Here is a 17152-nt window from a genome sequence, read left to right on the forward strand (position 1 = left end):
TGAACTCCACGGTCACGAGTGAAAGGAAGGAAGTCTTCAGTTGATTTTAAGACTCTTGTTCCAGTCTTGTTTGGAGCAAGCTGTAACAAGAGCAACAATCAAGCTATTCAATAGCTCTCCAATTATTCCATAGAAAGATTTAAATTTTAGGGTCACCTTTTTTATTTTTGTGACATAAGGAATATCTGCTTTCATTTCAAATCCTACTAATTTACATTCTTTCCCCAAAATCATCGATATATTTTACTTGATTGATTCCAATGTTCATGTGTTTTTCTTGTCATTTTATAACCTGTTGGGTTAGCTCTGGCCATGTAAAATCTTTTTTGAGGATAGCTCTGTGGCCCAGTCCCTGATTTTATTTTTATTGAACACTTTAGCCTTCTTTTTATCTTTTCTAGAAATGCTTTTAATGTGGTGATAGATTACTTGGGAGAACCATTTCTTATTCTATCATGTTTGTAACAGGAGCTTATTACACTTCTAACTTAGACATTTTAAGAATCCTCATATGATTAATCAAGCCTATATTGAGATATTTGTATCTATGTATGTATGCAGAAAGTATCAAGGTAGACTATAATGAAATATTTATAGAAAAATTCTGCAGTTGTAGAAAAGGTAGGGTACTTGATTAAGCCCTGAGGCCTTTGGCTGACATAGTATGAATCATTGGCTACATGGTGGCTGGCAGTCTGTCTCCGGATTCCAGGCGCCTGCGGCACAGTGAGTTAAACATTGGACAGGAGTCTGAAACTCAGGAGGAAGATGAGGCTTGCTGCTTCCGTAAAGATTCAGTCTCAGAAGCTGTGGTGCCAGTTCCACTCTGCCCTACCAAGTCACTGAGTCAGAATTGACCTGATGGCAGTGGCTTTAGTCTTGTCCCTTGACAAGTGACTTGACCTGTCCATGCCTAAGCGCTTTAATCCATCAAATGGAAATAGTAATAGTACCTATTTCGTAGAATCCTAGTAATTTAACTAAGGTAATAAAAATATTTTCTCAGTGGGTTAAGCTGGGTTGACTAGAGCATTATATCAAGGAGTAATTAGCTATCGAGAAACTATACCAGCCTGGTCCAACTCAGGTCCATCCGGCCGATCCTGGTGGGCCAGGCCCATGAGGAGACACCATCAGGCTGTGATGCGCTTACAGGCTCAATACCACCCTGACACTTTGATGTGTCTTCAAGTTGACATGAAATTAGGTAACTACCGCGCCGAGTGAGTTTTCTCTTTAAGAGTGAGATCCAAGCTCTTGAACTATTTGGTTGAGTTAAGTAAAAATGATTCCCAGCACAGGAAGTTCATTGTTATGAGTAGAAAATGATCTTTGTTGTGAGTTCTCTGAGGAAATTCTCTAAGTTAAGTGAGCCTTCTTTAGCAGAGTGCTGTTCACTAGCTTGGGAAGCTCTCTGAAGATACAGCTTTTGTCTCTCTGGTGTTCATGCCTTTGTCCCTAATACCTAGAATAGTGTCTGACTTAGAGTGATCAGTAAATACTTGTTAAATGAATGAAAGCCAAGTTAATTTTTTTAAATGGCTTTTCAGAGGTATAAACTTAACACGTGACATCAGAAGTATGTGTGAGCTCAGTATAGAATGGTGGTCAGGATGGCCGTGTTTGTGTTTCCATGGCAGCGGATTGATGGAGCCCTGGTGACTTGGTTGATGCCCTGGGCTGCCATCTGCAAGATCAGCCATCTGAAACCACCAGCGGCTCCGCACGAAAAAGATTAGGCTTTTCTACTTCTGTAAAGAGCCTGGGAAATTCACAGGGCCACTTCTACTGTATCCTGAGTTGGAAATGACTTGATGGCAGTGAGTTTGGTTTTGTTATTTTGTTACTTTTATTTTTGTTAAAGATCATTCTATTGGGGCCTCTTACAGCTTTTATAACAATCCACACATCAATTGTATCTAGCATATTTGTACATCTTTGCCATCATTATTTTCTAAACATTACATTCTATTTGAGCCTTTGGTATCAGCTCTTCTTTTTACCCTCCCTCTCTGTATTAGTCCGGGTAGACTAGAGAAACAAATCCAGGGAGATTCATATGTGCATAAGAAGGAGTTTTATATAAAGAGTAATTGTATATTATGAAAACATCCCAACCCAGTCTAGATCAAGTCCCTAGGTCCGATATTAGCCCATATGTCCAATCTATAAAGTCCTCTTCAGACTCACAAAACACAGGCAATGATGCCGAATGCAGGAAGATCACAGGTCAGTGGGTGGGAAGTCTTGTGGGTCTAGTGTAAGGTGACCTGATTTTAACATTGGTAAAACGGGACACCAGCGAGACCCCAATGATAAAACTCATTTCCTGGTGAAATAGCCACATGGCAGCCGAAAACCGCATACCCTAACTTGTCGTGAATTCTTTCCAAAAATCGAGACTTTTTTAAAATGCCACGGGACACAGGAAAAATTGTTAAAAATCTGGACGTCTGGCCACCTTAATCTAGTGGCATTATAAGCATCTCTGCACTGTCAGTGGTCTCCACATGGCTTCTCCAGTTCCCAGGGCATGGGGTCTATCAGCATAGTGCCCTGTGTCTTGTCAATAGAGTGTCTCTCAGGGAGTGATCCAAGAGAGAGTCTCCCGCCTCCAAAGAGGAAAATACAGTTCCCAGAATCCTCTGAAGAAGGCCATGCCCACAAAGGCCTCATTGGCTCTGACCCAATTGACAGACTAGACTTCACCCCGTCATTCTTAATCCTCTCTCAAGCCCCAAATTGACACCAGATTATGTAGCTACCACAATCGTCTCTCCTATCCTGTGACTCCTTGATAAATTATAAATATTATTTTAGGTTTTGTTATTTTTATAGTACATTTGATACAGATTTAGGCATTAGGGATACAATGATGAATAAAAAAGATAATCTCTTTTTTAAAATTACATTGTAAAACGTGGGTAACAAGCTTTTCTAACTGTCTTGACCCGACGGCATGAATCACAGGAACTGCGTGTGCAGCCGTCGCCATTACTCATTTCCAAAGATCTTTGCGTCACCAGACCAAACTCACTGCTGCTTCGTACCCCCCCCCTTCTCCCAGCCCCTGGGAGGCATTCCTGCGTGTCTGGTGCTGTGCTTTTGTATGTTATGTGTGAATAGGGTGATGCCGTATTTGTCCTTTTGGTGTCTGATTTTGCTCAACACGTCATGGTTCGCTCTTGCAGCATGTGCTGGGACTTCTCTTGATGACTGAATAACATTGTTCCAGAGTCTTATTTTCTCGGACTGTGTTTTTAAGTAGGGGGGGTGGCGAAAGAGACAATAAACATAGGAAATGGAGCTCCGTATTTTAAACAGAGGCCCAAAGATGTTAGATTGCAAATTCTCCATTAAAAGTCTAGTTGCAATTTTCCATGCAGCTAATGAAGGCATTGTGTAGAGTAAGGGATATGTGTTCTCTTCATAGTGTTGCTGTAAGTCCGAACCGACTCACAACAACCACATAGTTCTGCTTAGAGTACATTGGACAAAGCACTTAAGTGTCCTGGATCTTGGTTTCATCACCGGAGAGATGATATTCAGGTTAATCATTGTGGTGGGGCACGCTTTCTTGTTCCCTCTAGGATCCTGCTACTTGATTTGGAGTTGTGTATGTGTGTTTTCTTTACAGCCATCCACACTGCTGCTATGGACATGTTGGGAGGATCTGGAATTGAAAGCCAGTGTAGAAAAGTTGACATCATTGCGGATGCTGCATACTCCATTTTCAGAAAGCCAAAAAATTTTACTGGCAACTTTGTCATTGATGAAAATATCTTAAAAGAAGAAGGAATAAAAAATTTTGATGTCTATGCAATTAAACCAGGTAATGCTTATTTACATGCATTTTTAGTAGTGACGTTTTTTGATTTATTTGTTTTTTTTCCAGCATTTCTGCAGTGAACACATCTGCGTGTGTGCACGTGCGTGTATGTGTGTGAACCACGATGGAACTGAGTGAGGGCCTTTCATCATTGCTGTACAGATAGATACAGAAGGTCACATCAACTACTGGCCACTTCCAAATTTGGAAATAGAAAATAAAAATTCGTTTTTAAAGTTTGTCTTAAAAAAAAAATCACAGAATGAGGAATTTATTTCAAAAACTGGTTAAAAGAAACAATCCCTTTTAAAATTTTAGACCCTTTTCAAATGCTTTTCATGAGTCTAATATCCTAAAGTACCTTAATAACAAATGGTAAAGGTGTGCAGGGTCTGTCTTATAGGGTCATTTGAGATGCTCCTAGAAGAGCCTGCAATCCCAAAAGTTATCTTCCTCTCTGAAATAACAGGTCATAATGGTGCTAAGAGATTTGGGCTTTATGTGTAAAATATTTGATAATACGTAATAGACAATGTAGCCATAAATGGGGATGGATTTATTTGAACTAGTGTATATTTACATCTTAATGAAGTTCATGTGTAGGTGACAGGAACCACATTTATATTTGTGACATTCTTTTTTTTTTTTACATTTTATTAGGGGCTCATACAATTCTTATCACAATCCATACATATACATACATCAATTGTATAAAGCACATCCATACATTCCCCGCCCCAATCATTCTCAAAGCATTCGCTCTCCACTTAAGCCCTTTGCATCAGGTCCTCTTTTTTTTTTTCCCTCCCTCCCCGCTCCCATTTGTGACATTCTTGCTGCAATTTGAAGTGAAGTGAACTGACTAACTTTTTACAATTCTACAAAGCACTTTTATGTACCTCAATTATTTAACCTTCAAAACAGTCTTGTGAGGAAAGTAATATTGTTTATTGATTAAGAACATGGGACTTCCCTGAAGACTATGTCATTTCAGATGCTGACTCTGCTACTCAGGTGCCTTTGGCTTTGGGCACGTCACTCACTTTGTCTGAGCCTTGTTTTCCTTAGTGATAAAATTAAGAGAGTGATACCTTTCATTCAGGATGAAGTAAATAAAGTACAGTAGTTTGTGTAATGTGCTTGACACAGTCCCTAGTCTGTATTACACTCACAATATTCACTAGTTAGTATTTATAAGTGGGAAAAATAAAACATGCCTAGGAGGAGACTGCAGACTAAACCTGAACCAGACCCAGGTCTTCCGGGTCCTGGTATAATGAAAATTGTCACCTTGTGTCTAAAAGGTACCGTGTCAGTGTGCATAGTATTTAAAATTTGATCTAAATTAAAAATCCTATAGAACATTGAGAATATCGTTAGGCACTAGTTGGTACGTGTTAGGGTATAACAAAGATCAACGTCTTCTTGCCCTCCAGAATTTTTTTAATCTTTGAGAGAGACAAGAAAGAGATCGATAATGTACCTCTACCAACCCTACTGTACTCCTGAAGGTCTTGTAGGTGTCTAGGTGATGCTACAATACTAGTTAACTCATTTTCTAATCACAACTGTTAAAAATAAGCCCCAAATATAGGGTGGTTTTGTTTTTAAGGTGATGGAGTGAGGGGAAAGGGGAGAAGAGCCAGCTGCATTGGTCTTTCTTATTGACTAGCCTCTTCTTGCAGGAGCCAAGGTAAGAAAGGAGTCCTGAGCACTCATTTGGAGGGATGTAGGGCAGAGGTGGCAAGGAAAGATGACAGGCGGGCAAACACTCCTGGGAGAGCAGTTAAGGCGCTGCGTCAAGCAGCTCTGATTGGATTGGATCTTGAAGTTGAAATGTATACCTGAGAGTAACTGGTTTGCAGGAACAGTATTTTGGCGTAATGAAGACCAGGTAGTTTGACAGTTCTCCTGAGAGTTTTCTAGTGACTCAACTGATCACGAAGATCAAAAGATACACTTTTATTTTGTAAACAGATACAGTGTATCTTAAACCTTCCAGTATTACATTAACCTGATGATTTGGGGTTAATTTTTCAGGCCATCCTTTGTTACCAGATTTCTTCTTAGATGACCTCCCTGATGAAGTTACCAAGAAAATGGAATCTCATGGTAAGATTTAGCCCATAATCTATATAGGAAAATAAAGATAGTGATTTATATATTTCTTCCAAAAGAAAGAATTGATCCTGGAACAGTGGCATTTCTGCTGCTGCTTTTAAGTCGGTTTTAAATTTAAGCTAGACAAGTGACCTGAGTTCTTAGTTCTGGTAATCAAGGTTGTCTTTTCCTTTTACTTGTATTAAGGTTGTTTTTATTATTTTAAATTTCAAAACCATTTTATTGGGAGTAAATACATACTTCATTTCCATAATTCAGTCACATCAAGCAGTATTGTACAATTGCTACCATTGATTTTATATTCTTAATATAAACTTGCCTTTGATTAAAGAGAACAGTCTGAAAATAATGTTTTTTTTTTAATTTTAACAATTTATTAGGGGCTCATACAATTCTTATCACAGTTCATACATATACATACATCAATTGTATAAAGCACATCTGTACAGTCTTTGCCCTAATCATTTTTTTCTCCTTGAAAATAATGTTTTACTTATTTATTGTCTTTAGGTATTTCTGATTGATATGTTACATTGTGGGAAAACCGGTCACATCAGAGTACAACTAGGACTATTATAGAAGCAATATTTTATAGAAGCAGTAACTTCTAGGGAGATTTTGTTTTTACTTAGTCTTTTTTTTAATAACTCACAGAAAAATTATCCCCTTTGAATTGGTCCAGAGTTTACATTTAGTCTGTATTCTGGCTTTTTGCTATTGGAAGAGTGAAAGATGCCAGAAGAAATAATTTTTTAACAGGTCGTCAGGGAGTAATTTTTCTCATATCTTACCAACATAATGACTGTGCTGCTTCTGGGCCCTTGCCGTGTTTCGATCTTATAGACGCTGTGTGAATAGCCCTATAAGATCGGAGGTTGTTGAGAGGTTGCTGTAAAGTGTGGGCACAAATTTCCTTCATACCTTGAGCAAATCCATAGAGTCTTCCTGTAATATTTTAGTGCCAAACCTTAATCCAGGCTTAATCTTACATTTTCTATCTTTAGTTTTTACTTTCTCCAAATTTTAAAAATGATTTCTAAATGATTACAAAATATAAACGAAACATTCTTTTGTACTGTAGAAAAATTGAAAAGAAAAATATTACATTTATAGTCCTTTCATCTGAAGAGAAGCTCTTTTAGAAATTAGATCTTGGATTTGATTGCCACATGGCTGCATCAGATTATGAAAACCTTTAGAAAAGACAAGACTGGCAGGCTTTCCCCACAGGGTCCGTACAGAGTCTCAGAAACTACCCAGAGTGTTATCAAAGTCTAGAAGGTTCCGGTCTTTAAGTTAAGTAAAGCCCAAATCCTGATTTTTGCCAACACCCTCCAATTATATCTACCTTTTAGAGCAGTGGTTCTCAACCCTCCTCATGCCACGACCCTTTCATACCGTTCCTCATGTTGTGGTGATTCACCCCCCAACCACAAAATTATCTCCATTGCTACTTCATAACTGTCATTTTGTTGCTGTTATAAATCGGGTGACCCCTGTGAAAGGTCATTCGACCCCCAAAGGGGTCACGAGCCTCAGGTTGAGAATGCTGTTTTAGAGGACTAGATAGATGAGCCTAGCTCTTTTCAATTAAACATTAACAACCACCTGTTATCGCATCTATTAATTACATATTAGGCACCTACTCTGTGTGCCAGTGTGCTAAGTACTTTGCATGTACTCTTTCATTGAATCTTGAGGATCCTACAAACCAAACAATTCATTTTACAGTTGACATCACATAGTTGGCAGGCAGGTAGCAGAGACAGAATTGAACTTTTGTTTCTCTTAATTTCAAAATCCATGTCCTTAATTAGTAATTCTAGTAAACAACTGCTTTCCTAATTCCTAAGGACATAAAGTCCTTTATTTATTTATTTTTTGTTTGTTTCATTTATGATTTTATTTATTTATATATATATTTTTGTTTGTTTTTTGGTTTTTTAACAATTTATTGGGGCTGATAACAATTCTTTTCACAGTTCATACATATACATACATCAATTGTATAAAGCACATCTGTACAGTCTTTGCCCTAATCATTTTTTTTCTCTTTTCTTCTTTTACATTGTATAAAGCACATCCATACATTCCCTGCCCCAATCATTCTCAAGGCATTTGCTCTCCACTTAAGCCCCTTGCATCAGGTCGACATAAAGTCCTTTAAATTAGTATATTCTTTCCATTAGTAATCCAGCTTATTAATTTATAATGAGTTCCCATCTCATGGACTAGACTACACTATTGGTAGTTGTTAATCATCAACATATTCTCTCCATTAGGTCTAGTTACATAGGAAACCGTGTCAAACTCAGAAGATTGACGATCATGAGATCAGAATGAGAGGTTAGATAAGTGGGATGTAGGTAAGTCATGTGCTTACTGGCATCAGGCTCTGGTAGGATTGATTTTCCTGTAGGACCGTAATATGCCAAGTATATTGACTACGGCTGCCGTGTCTCTCCAGAAGTGCTGGCACCCTTTCGGCCAGATATTCTAAATTACTTTGACCAAAGCTTTTTTTCCCCTCACCATGAGAAAGAAGATTTCCTAAATAGTGTAAGTTTTTCTTATCCTTCCTGACTGAGCCAAGAGCAATTGTATCTGGTACTTTTTATGTAGCTATATTAATGTACGCATGTAGGTACTAGTCCAGTTTGTCTGGACTTGGAGCTAACCTGTGTCGTCCAGGGGATTTTTTCATGTCCACATCCAGATCCATGTTCTCAGAGAACAATATGTGCCCCTCATTTCCAAATGGCGCACCTTTCTCTGTACTTACTATTTATGCTAATAATTATAATAATGTATTATATAACCACATAATTTTAAGTTAATTTTCTCATTATAAAAATAAAATTTGTGTATAATACTTTTTATTCGAAAAATAAAAAGGAAAACATCCCGACTCATTTTCCCCCTCACTTTTTATTGTGAGGTGTTATAAATTTATATGCATTTGTAAAACATGATTCAGAGATCCTCCTATGTAGCCTTCACCCAGTCTTTCCTGGTAGTAACAACTTGCATAAGTACAGTACAGCAGCATCGTGTTGTTTTGTTAGGTGTCATTGCATTGAGTCGGTTCAGAGCCACAGGGATCCCTCTGTCTGCACAACGAAAGGAAACCCTGCCTGGTCCTGCACCATCCTCACCATTGTCCCTGTGCCTGAGCCCGTTGCTGCAGCCGCGGCGCCAGCATTGTAGCTACACCATTAACATGTTCATATGTTTATTGCCAGGTAGCATCTTTTGCAAACTTGAAAACATAGTTGGAAATCTCATTTATATACTACTTTAATCATAGTTAGCAAGAGTATAAGAATGAATTTAGGCTTAAGCCTTAATGGTGTGGTGCTTGGGTCAGTTGTCACTCTCTCTAAAATAAAGATGTCTCAGAATCTCAGGTTACTCAGTAAACTTTCCAGTGGTAATGTAAAATTCATTAGCAAAGTAAATGCCCATGATATTGCTCTAACCTTTGGAAACCCCCGTGTGCAGTACCTTAACGTTAGACTGCTACCTGCAAAGTCAGGCGCGAGTCCACCGCCTCTCCGAGGGAGAAAGATGAGGCTGTTGGTTCCTGTAAAGATTTGCGGCTCGGAAACCCTGAGGAACAGTTCTAGTCTGTACTCTAGGGCCGCTGGGAGTTGGGGTTGTAATCAGCTCTTGGGAAGCACGATGCTACTGTGTGTCCTGTCTGGTATCCCCTTGAAGCATCAGACCGGAAGATCACCGCTTGCTATTGTAGGCTGTTACCACACTTCTCAACTCTGGGGGAGAGGGTCTGTCTTAAGGAATGCATTGTGCATTTCTAGGTGCTGGCACACGAGGAGGGGGGGGGGGGGGAGAGTAGCTGAGGGAAAGCAGTGCTGAGTCAAGGTTCACTGCCCTGGATTTTAGAGTTGACCTTCAAGGGCCGGAGAGTCAGCTCTGACCCAGGGACCTGAGGTGTGACAGAAAGAAACCTTGTCCTGTCCTGTACCAGCCTCACATTTGGTGCTGTGTTTGTGAAGGGTCTTCTTTTTTCACGGACACTACTTTACAAAGCATGATGTCCTTCTCCAAGGATGGGCCTCTGCGAAAAGCACGTCCTAAGGGAAGTAAGGTGGATTCTCACCGTGCTTGCTTCTGAGGAGAGCTTTCTGCCTGTGCATCTTCTTGCAATCTATGGTTTATTCACTATTCTTTGCCAATCCCGCAATCCAGATGCATAGACTCTTCCTCGATCTTCTTGTTTCAGAGAAATGACCTGGACAGGAATTCCCTGGAATTCCCGTGTCCAGATTGGTTAATTCATTAAGAGGCCACAGATACTCATTTGGGGGATTTTTACTTCTGAGTCCCATGTTAGTTGGCTATCATATTCTTTCAAATCAACTTTTAGGAAGAATATACTGGAGTGATACAGAAAACTATGTACCGTATATACTCGAATACAAGCCGACCCGAGTATAAGCCAAGGTACCTAATTAATACCTGGGAAACCAGAAAACCTGATTGGTTTAAGTATAAGCCTAGGGTGGGAAATGCAGGATGTGAATTAACACAGAGACCAGAGTGGAGAGACGGAGTACAGCCACAGACACATCCTTACCAGTTCAGCTGCCGGCATAAGTGAATCACTACGGGTGCTTCTGCGAATTGGAGCCATCCACATCACAGGACGGCTCTGATTGGTTAGATGTGAGTAAACACACAAACATTCAAAGTCCTGCAGTGTCAGCGGGGCTTTAAATGAACAGCGGAGGAACGGCAATCACCCGTGAGATGTTACACCTCGCTGGGGTACCACTGACATTTTTTGTGCTGAAAAACTAGGCTTATGCACGAGTATATACGGTATGTGCATACAGGGAGGCTTCAAAAAGTTCATGGAAACGTGAAAAGCCCCTCGTGTGTGCATGGGTGTGCACGCTCACACTTGAGAGAGGGGAATTAGGAAAACAATTTTGTGTCTGCCTGTCTTGACGGTCTTTTTTATGCCAGAATATTACAAGTGACTTTTTTGCTAGATGTGCATAGCTATTACTTGTTCATTGATTTTACCTCCCATCCCTCACTGGAGCCTAGAAAACCCACTCAGTCTTTTTTATAACTCCAGTTTATTTTTAACTTCTCTGTCATTGTGATTCTGTTCTAGTTCTGTACTGTCCTCATAGACATTTATCTCTTTGCCTCATAAATTATCACCTTCTCTTATTTGGATCATTTTGTTCTTTTGCATTCTAGGGAGAAATCTGGGACAAATCAGATTTGTCCTCTATATTAGTGACTAGATTCTCTGTGTTGCTTCAAATGTGCATGTCAATTCTTTTTTGGTTCTCAAGTTACCTGTTGTCTTTTTCATTTTCATCTCATTGTCTTTTTATCTCAGCCAATTACATTGCTTATTTACTTTCTGTCCCTATTTCATGTAGTAGAAACATTTGATGAATTCTCTGAATTTATGGTTTGGAGAAATTTCTTTAGTAGAGCGATTTTATGATTTTTCATAGCAGATTAGTTTTAGAGATTGACTGATATTCAGAATAGCCTCTCATTACATTAGTTTTTCACTAGGATCAGTTTTTCCTAGTTCAGTGTATTTTGTATTAGAGGATGTCTGAGACCAGGTGATGGAGATGTTGAGGATGCTTTGACTGTGCTCCCTGTGGATGCGTGTGGTGGGCATCCTGTCTCAGAGTTTCTGGTGCGGCATCTGTAGGACCTGTAGCTCATACCCGTATTTAAGGCTGACATGAGACCTCCTTTCATTTCTTCAGCTTAAAAACTACTCTCCCAGTATGCGCTGCTGCCAAGTCTCTAATAACTGTACTTTGGGGTGTGTACTTTAAAGTCCCTCCAGTCTTTTGCAACCATACTTTGGGGCGTTGTTTCCAACGTGCACCAGCACTAGGACTCCACCACCTCCTGACTGCTCCTCTGTTTGGAGGTGCGGAATTTGAAATCCAAGGATTTGATTTGAAAGATGGAAACGAGGGATCGCATTGAGGCTTTCGTGAGAAAGAAGCAGCATCTGTGATTCACACACAGCTCCTGGACTTGTTGGAAGAAGCCTGAAGTCTGATGCAGAGGATATAAATGTGAATGCCTTTCTCCAGTGTTAAGGTGGGCAGAGTTCTTCCTGAGACCTTTCAGGGGGTGCTCCTCCATCCTGTGTGTCTGGGGCACGGGCTTTAGTTACTAATATTTCTTCCTAGAGTCTGACAGTGGTTCTGTGTCAGACTAGGTGATGTTTAGTACTAGCCTTTTTTTCTCTCGCATTTTTGTATCGGTGTAAAGTTGAGAAGAGGCTGTGTCACGGGTTGCTAGACGTATGTCTTTGTTTAGGGTATTGGAAGGCTCCCGGTGTCTCTTTTCCATTAGAGTTTACTTTGCAGTTTCCTGACAGAGCCTTTCAGAGATATGAGAGTTTCACTCTGTGCAACGTCATTAGTCTTATATGTAAATGATCCGGCTGATAGATTATGCAATTCATCTTTTGGCAGATGTCTTTCAAGGCTAAACTAAAATTCTTGCTGCAATCTCCTTGGCACAGGAGATAATAAGAGATGATATATCTTGATTAACATGCAAATTATCCGAAGTTGTCATATACTGTAAGGGAGGGGTGCCAGCAATTAGATGGATGTCAAGCTCTGTTCTCCGTGACATGATTATTAAAATCAAATGCATTCTTAGATGTTGCCTGCCACCTTCAACATGAAAGCTTATATCGTGGCTTGCCTTGTTTTAGCAACCTCTTCTTGGTCCATTTCTGGTGAGTTCTAATCTTGGTAATATGCTCAACCTTTATGTTGGCGACATAATAAATAATTAGAGATGAGAGAAAACGTGAAGAAGTACTACTCAGTGTACAAAAATTTCAGGCTCTGGAGTCAGACTGCCTGGGTTTGAATTCTTGCCGTGCTACTTATTACCATGAGTTTTTGAACTTTCAGTTGTCATTTTATAACCTCACTCGATTCTTTTTACTTTAATTGCTTTAGTCCTTATTTTAATAAATAAACAAAATGTGGTGTAGAACAAGTTATACATGTAAATGGGAAAGGTAACGTGTATTTATTTTATATCTGGCCATTCTCAGGAACTTTTTATTTTAATTTTCATCGTTTGGGAGTATGAAACAGTTGCTATTAAAAACAGATTTTGGAGTAAGTGAGAGAATTCTGGATTGAAATCTGGGCTCTGGTAACTTTTATCTCTGGCTTTGGAAGTCATTTGAGTCCTCTGAACCAGTTTTCCTACAATGTCTCCTCTTTATATGATAGTTTTGTAATTTTCATTGAGTTAATTATCTTGTATTTTCTAAGGGGACAATGTTCTATATTTAATAAATGGGTTTCTTCCTGGATTATTTCTGGCAAAGGTCTTACTATGACTGATTTGAGTTTCTAAAAGGTTAATTAAAATTGTTTGTTTTAGATGCTCCTATTTTCCCAGGAAGAAAGATTCAGTTTTCTACTCCCATAAACAGATACAGTCTTGGAAATCCACAGGGACAGTTCTACCCTGTCCTAGAGGGTTGCTGAGTTGGAATCAACTCAATGGCAGTGAGTTATTTTATTCTTAATTTTAATAGGGATAGTTTTATATTTCACCTATAAGAAGATGCCAAACATTGGTGTAAAATGCTTTTTTCATTTTTCCCCCACCAGATACATTAGATTTGTTTGTACAGTTTTAATATAATATATGTGATATTTTGAATATGGTAAATGAAACAATTAACTTTTTATATTTTTCTATGATCTTCTCTTCAAGGTTTAAAATATCTCACCTACTACGTCATGAGCCTTTTCTGAAGTTAGCTCCTTGAAAACACTTTATTTTATGATTCAATAATGGGCTTTAAAAAAATCACCCAATTGAAATTTTTTATTTTATTTGTTAAGAGTTTGCATGTGGTGTTTGTTGATTTATAATTTTAAAAAGTTTCTATATATCCTCTCTTTCTTAACCTTACTCTGTTTTGGTTTTCACCGCTTTTCTCTCTTTTGATTTGTTGTTTTTAATAGCTTTAGTGAAATATAACTTTTAAGTACCGACGCTTACAATGTAGAGATGAATGACTTTCAGAATAGTCTGGGTTGTGCAACCGACTCATCAGTTTTTCTGTAGCTGCTTCGTAGTCATGCAGCCGCCATCACAATCAATTACAGAATTTTCATTTCCACAAAATGAGAGCAGTGGTCCTTCATTACTCCGACCTCCACCCTGCCCCCTACCTGCCAGCCCTCCGCAAACACATCTACTTTCTGTTCCTCTATACTGATCTATTCTGTATGTGTCTTATTTGAAGGGTCTTTAAACAGTTTGTGGAACATTTTCATTATCTTTGCATCCCATTTTTCTACGAACTTTCTGAAGCTCACGTGCTGCCTAGTTTTGTTCGTCTGTTTTTATTTTTAAGGGAAAAAATAAAACATGGCAGAATATTTGATAAGTAAAAAAAGCTTAAAAAACATAAATCCAAAAAAAACTAAATAAATAAAAACTTAAATCCTTTTTAATCTCTCTTCCAAATCTAAATAAAATATATGTTTTGATTTGTTTTCTTCCAGTCATTTTTTAATTTGTTTTTTTCCTGCAGATATAATTTAAGATGTATACCCACAAACATAACACTAGATGATTATATTACATTTAATTACATGTGCTGCCTATATTGAATCATATAATATATGATGATTGGCCTTTTCTGTTTTAGCATAATATTTTTTCAGGTTTCATCCATGCTACATCCTGAATCAGTACTTCATTCCTTTTTTGTCAAAATAATATTTCATAGATAATAATGCATTTATTTGTCCATTCATTAGTTGATGGAGTTGTGTCATATTCATGTATAAGTTTTTGTATGGACATAAACTTTCATTTCTCTTTGGTTATATACCTAGTAGTGGAATTCTGAGTGAGTGTACTATTTAATACAGTTTGTTTGAATCCAAATCCAACTAAGGTCCTATGTTGACCCAAAGCCCATCTGTAGGCAACTGGACATCCCCTACAGAAGGGTGGTGGGGAGGAGACAAGCCAATCAGAGTGCATGAAACATACAACTCTCCTCTAGTTCCTAAATGCTTCTCCCTCTAACCCGCTCCCACTATCATGATCCCAATTCTACCTTACAAATCTGCCTAGACCAGAGGATGTACACTGATACAGATAGGAACTGGAAACACAAGGAATCCAGGAAGGATGATCCCTTCAGGACCAGTGGTGTGAGTGGGTGATACTGGGAGGGTGGGGTGAAAACTGATTACAAGGATCTACATAAAACCTTCTTCCTGGGGGACAAACAACAGAAAAGTGGGTGAAGGGAGACGTCGGACAGTGTAAGATATGACAAAATAATAATTTATAAATTATCAAGGGTTCCATGAGGGAGGGGAAAAGTGAGGAGCTGATGCCAGGGCCTTAAGTGGAGAGCAAATGTTTTGAGAATGATGAGGGTAACGAATGTACAAATGTGCTTTATAAAATTGATGTATGTATGGATTATGATAAGAGTTGTATGAACCCCCAATAAAATGATTTATTTTAAAGCCAAAACTAAGATGGTACTGGGGAAAAAAAGATCCTGTCATTTCTTGACATACTTTTATGTGTATATTTGCATATTATCTGCACTCCAGAACATAACCCCTTTGGGTAGAGATTTTGTTCAACAGAACTGTTGCTCAGTGTACATAACTAGTACTCATTAAATAATTGATGAGCCAATTAATGAATTTTATTAAAATTCACTGAGTTTTGTCTCATTTTGGTTTTCTTAATTAAAGATCCTTTTTTTATCAGTTTGAGGAAGTTCTCCTTTATTCCTAGTTTATGATTTCTACACATGAAATGGTGTTGAATTTTTTTCTTATGTGTTTTGTATATCCCTTGAGATGACTTTGTAGTGTTTGTCCTTTGTTCTCTTACTATGGTGTATTGCATTGATTGATTTTGTGTATTGAACTAGCCTTGCTTTCCTGGGATCAATCCCACTTGGTCACACTGTATATTCAGTTTTGTGTGCTGCTGGATTTTGTCTGCTAGTACTTTGCTAGGCATTTCATCTCATAGATTCATTTTTTTGTGGTAATGTGTTTGTGTGGTGTTGATATCTGAGGGATAATGGCCGCATAGAATGGGTTGAAAGATGTTCCCTTTCTCCTTGGTAGAAGTTGTGGAAGATTGGTAGCATAAAATATTAGAAACGATGCGCTCGATTCCATTTACATGAAAGTAAATGAGAGGCAAGACTAGCCCATGGGCATAGGGTCAAGGTAAAGTTATCTTTAGAGAACTCTCGAAGGGAGAGCATTTTCATCTCACTGGCGATGACACAGGGAGTTCCCTTTCTGCCATTCACTGAGCTGCACCCCGTGATCACTGTACTCTGGGTTGGACTTAAATAAAAGCAGGGCCAGACCAAAGGTGAGGCCACTGGAGTGGTGGGCCCGGCTGCCTGTAAGGGGTAAGGAGTACTTTATAGAATGCATTTTAAAATAATAATAAAAAGGACTAAAAAAGGTTGATTTTTTTTCCCCATCATTGGATCTTAAGAATATCGTCTTTAATATTTATTTGAGTTTCAGCTTATGAGAAGGATTTCTTTCTGGAAACATAATAGATGGCAATTTGATTTTTAGCAAATTTGGGATAATTTTATGCAGCACACGGTATACTGTTGTGTCCGTCTCAGTGCTGTCAGTGAATAACCTTTGCTGCATATCGGCATGTTGGGTGGATGTAATTTGTGTTGGCAGATGGAAAGCTAGTTCAGTGGAGACCACCCGTTAACCTAGGCCAGCAGTTCTCAAACTGTGGGTCACGACCCCTTTGGGTATAAAACCAGCCCTTCACAGCTTTCACCTGATTCATAACAGTAGCAAAATTACAGTGAGGAAGTAGCAACAAAAATGATTTTATGGTGGGGGGGTCATCGCCATGAGGAACTGTATGAAAGGGTTGCAACATTAGGAAGGTTGAGATCACCTGGCCTAGGAGTTCTTTTAATTAATGAATTCGTCTCACCTGTTTCTGGGGACTACAGCTAAACTGTCCATGATTTGGGGAGGATAAATAAAAAAGCAGAGGTTGGTATTAGGGGAGCAACTTCAAAATATGGGAGACCCGTCCTACGATGATCTTCTCCCCTGACTGCTCTTTTGTGCTGAATGGGTCAGGCCAACGGGTAACCTCCGTTCC

At 38.8% G+C, this 17152-nt stretch overlaps 1 protein-coding gene across 3 annotated transcripts in view; it reads left to right on the top strand.

The window, feature by feature from the left end:
• The window catches only part of HSDL2 (hydroxysteroid dehydrogenase like 2), a 51707-nt gene that overhangs the window by 22774 nt on the left and 11781 nt on the right, over positions 1-17152 (top strand). For all 3 annotated transcript variants that reach the window (XM_075560325.1, XM_075560326.1, XM_075560324.1), the window contains 2 exons: positions 3638-3832; positions 5870-5941. In XM_075560325.1, coding sequence (XP_075416440.1) covers positions 3638-3832; positions 5870-5941 — 267 coding nt within the window. The remainder of the gene's footprint in view (positions 1-3637; positions 3833-5869; positions 5942-17152) is intronic.

The sequence above is a fragment of the Tenrec ecaudatus genome, chromosome 10 (assembly GCF_050624435.1).
Source record: "Tenrec ecaudatus isolate mTenEca1 chromosome 10, mTenEca1.hap1, whole genome shotgun sequence".
Lineage (NCBI taxonomy): Eukaryota > Metazoa > Chordata > Mammalia > Afrosoricida > Tenrecidae > Tenrec > Tenrec ecaudatus.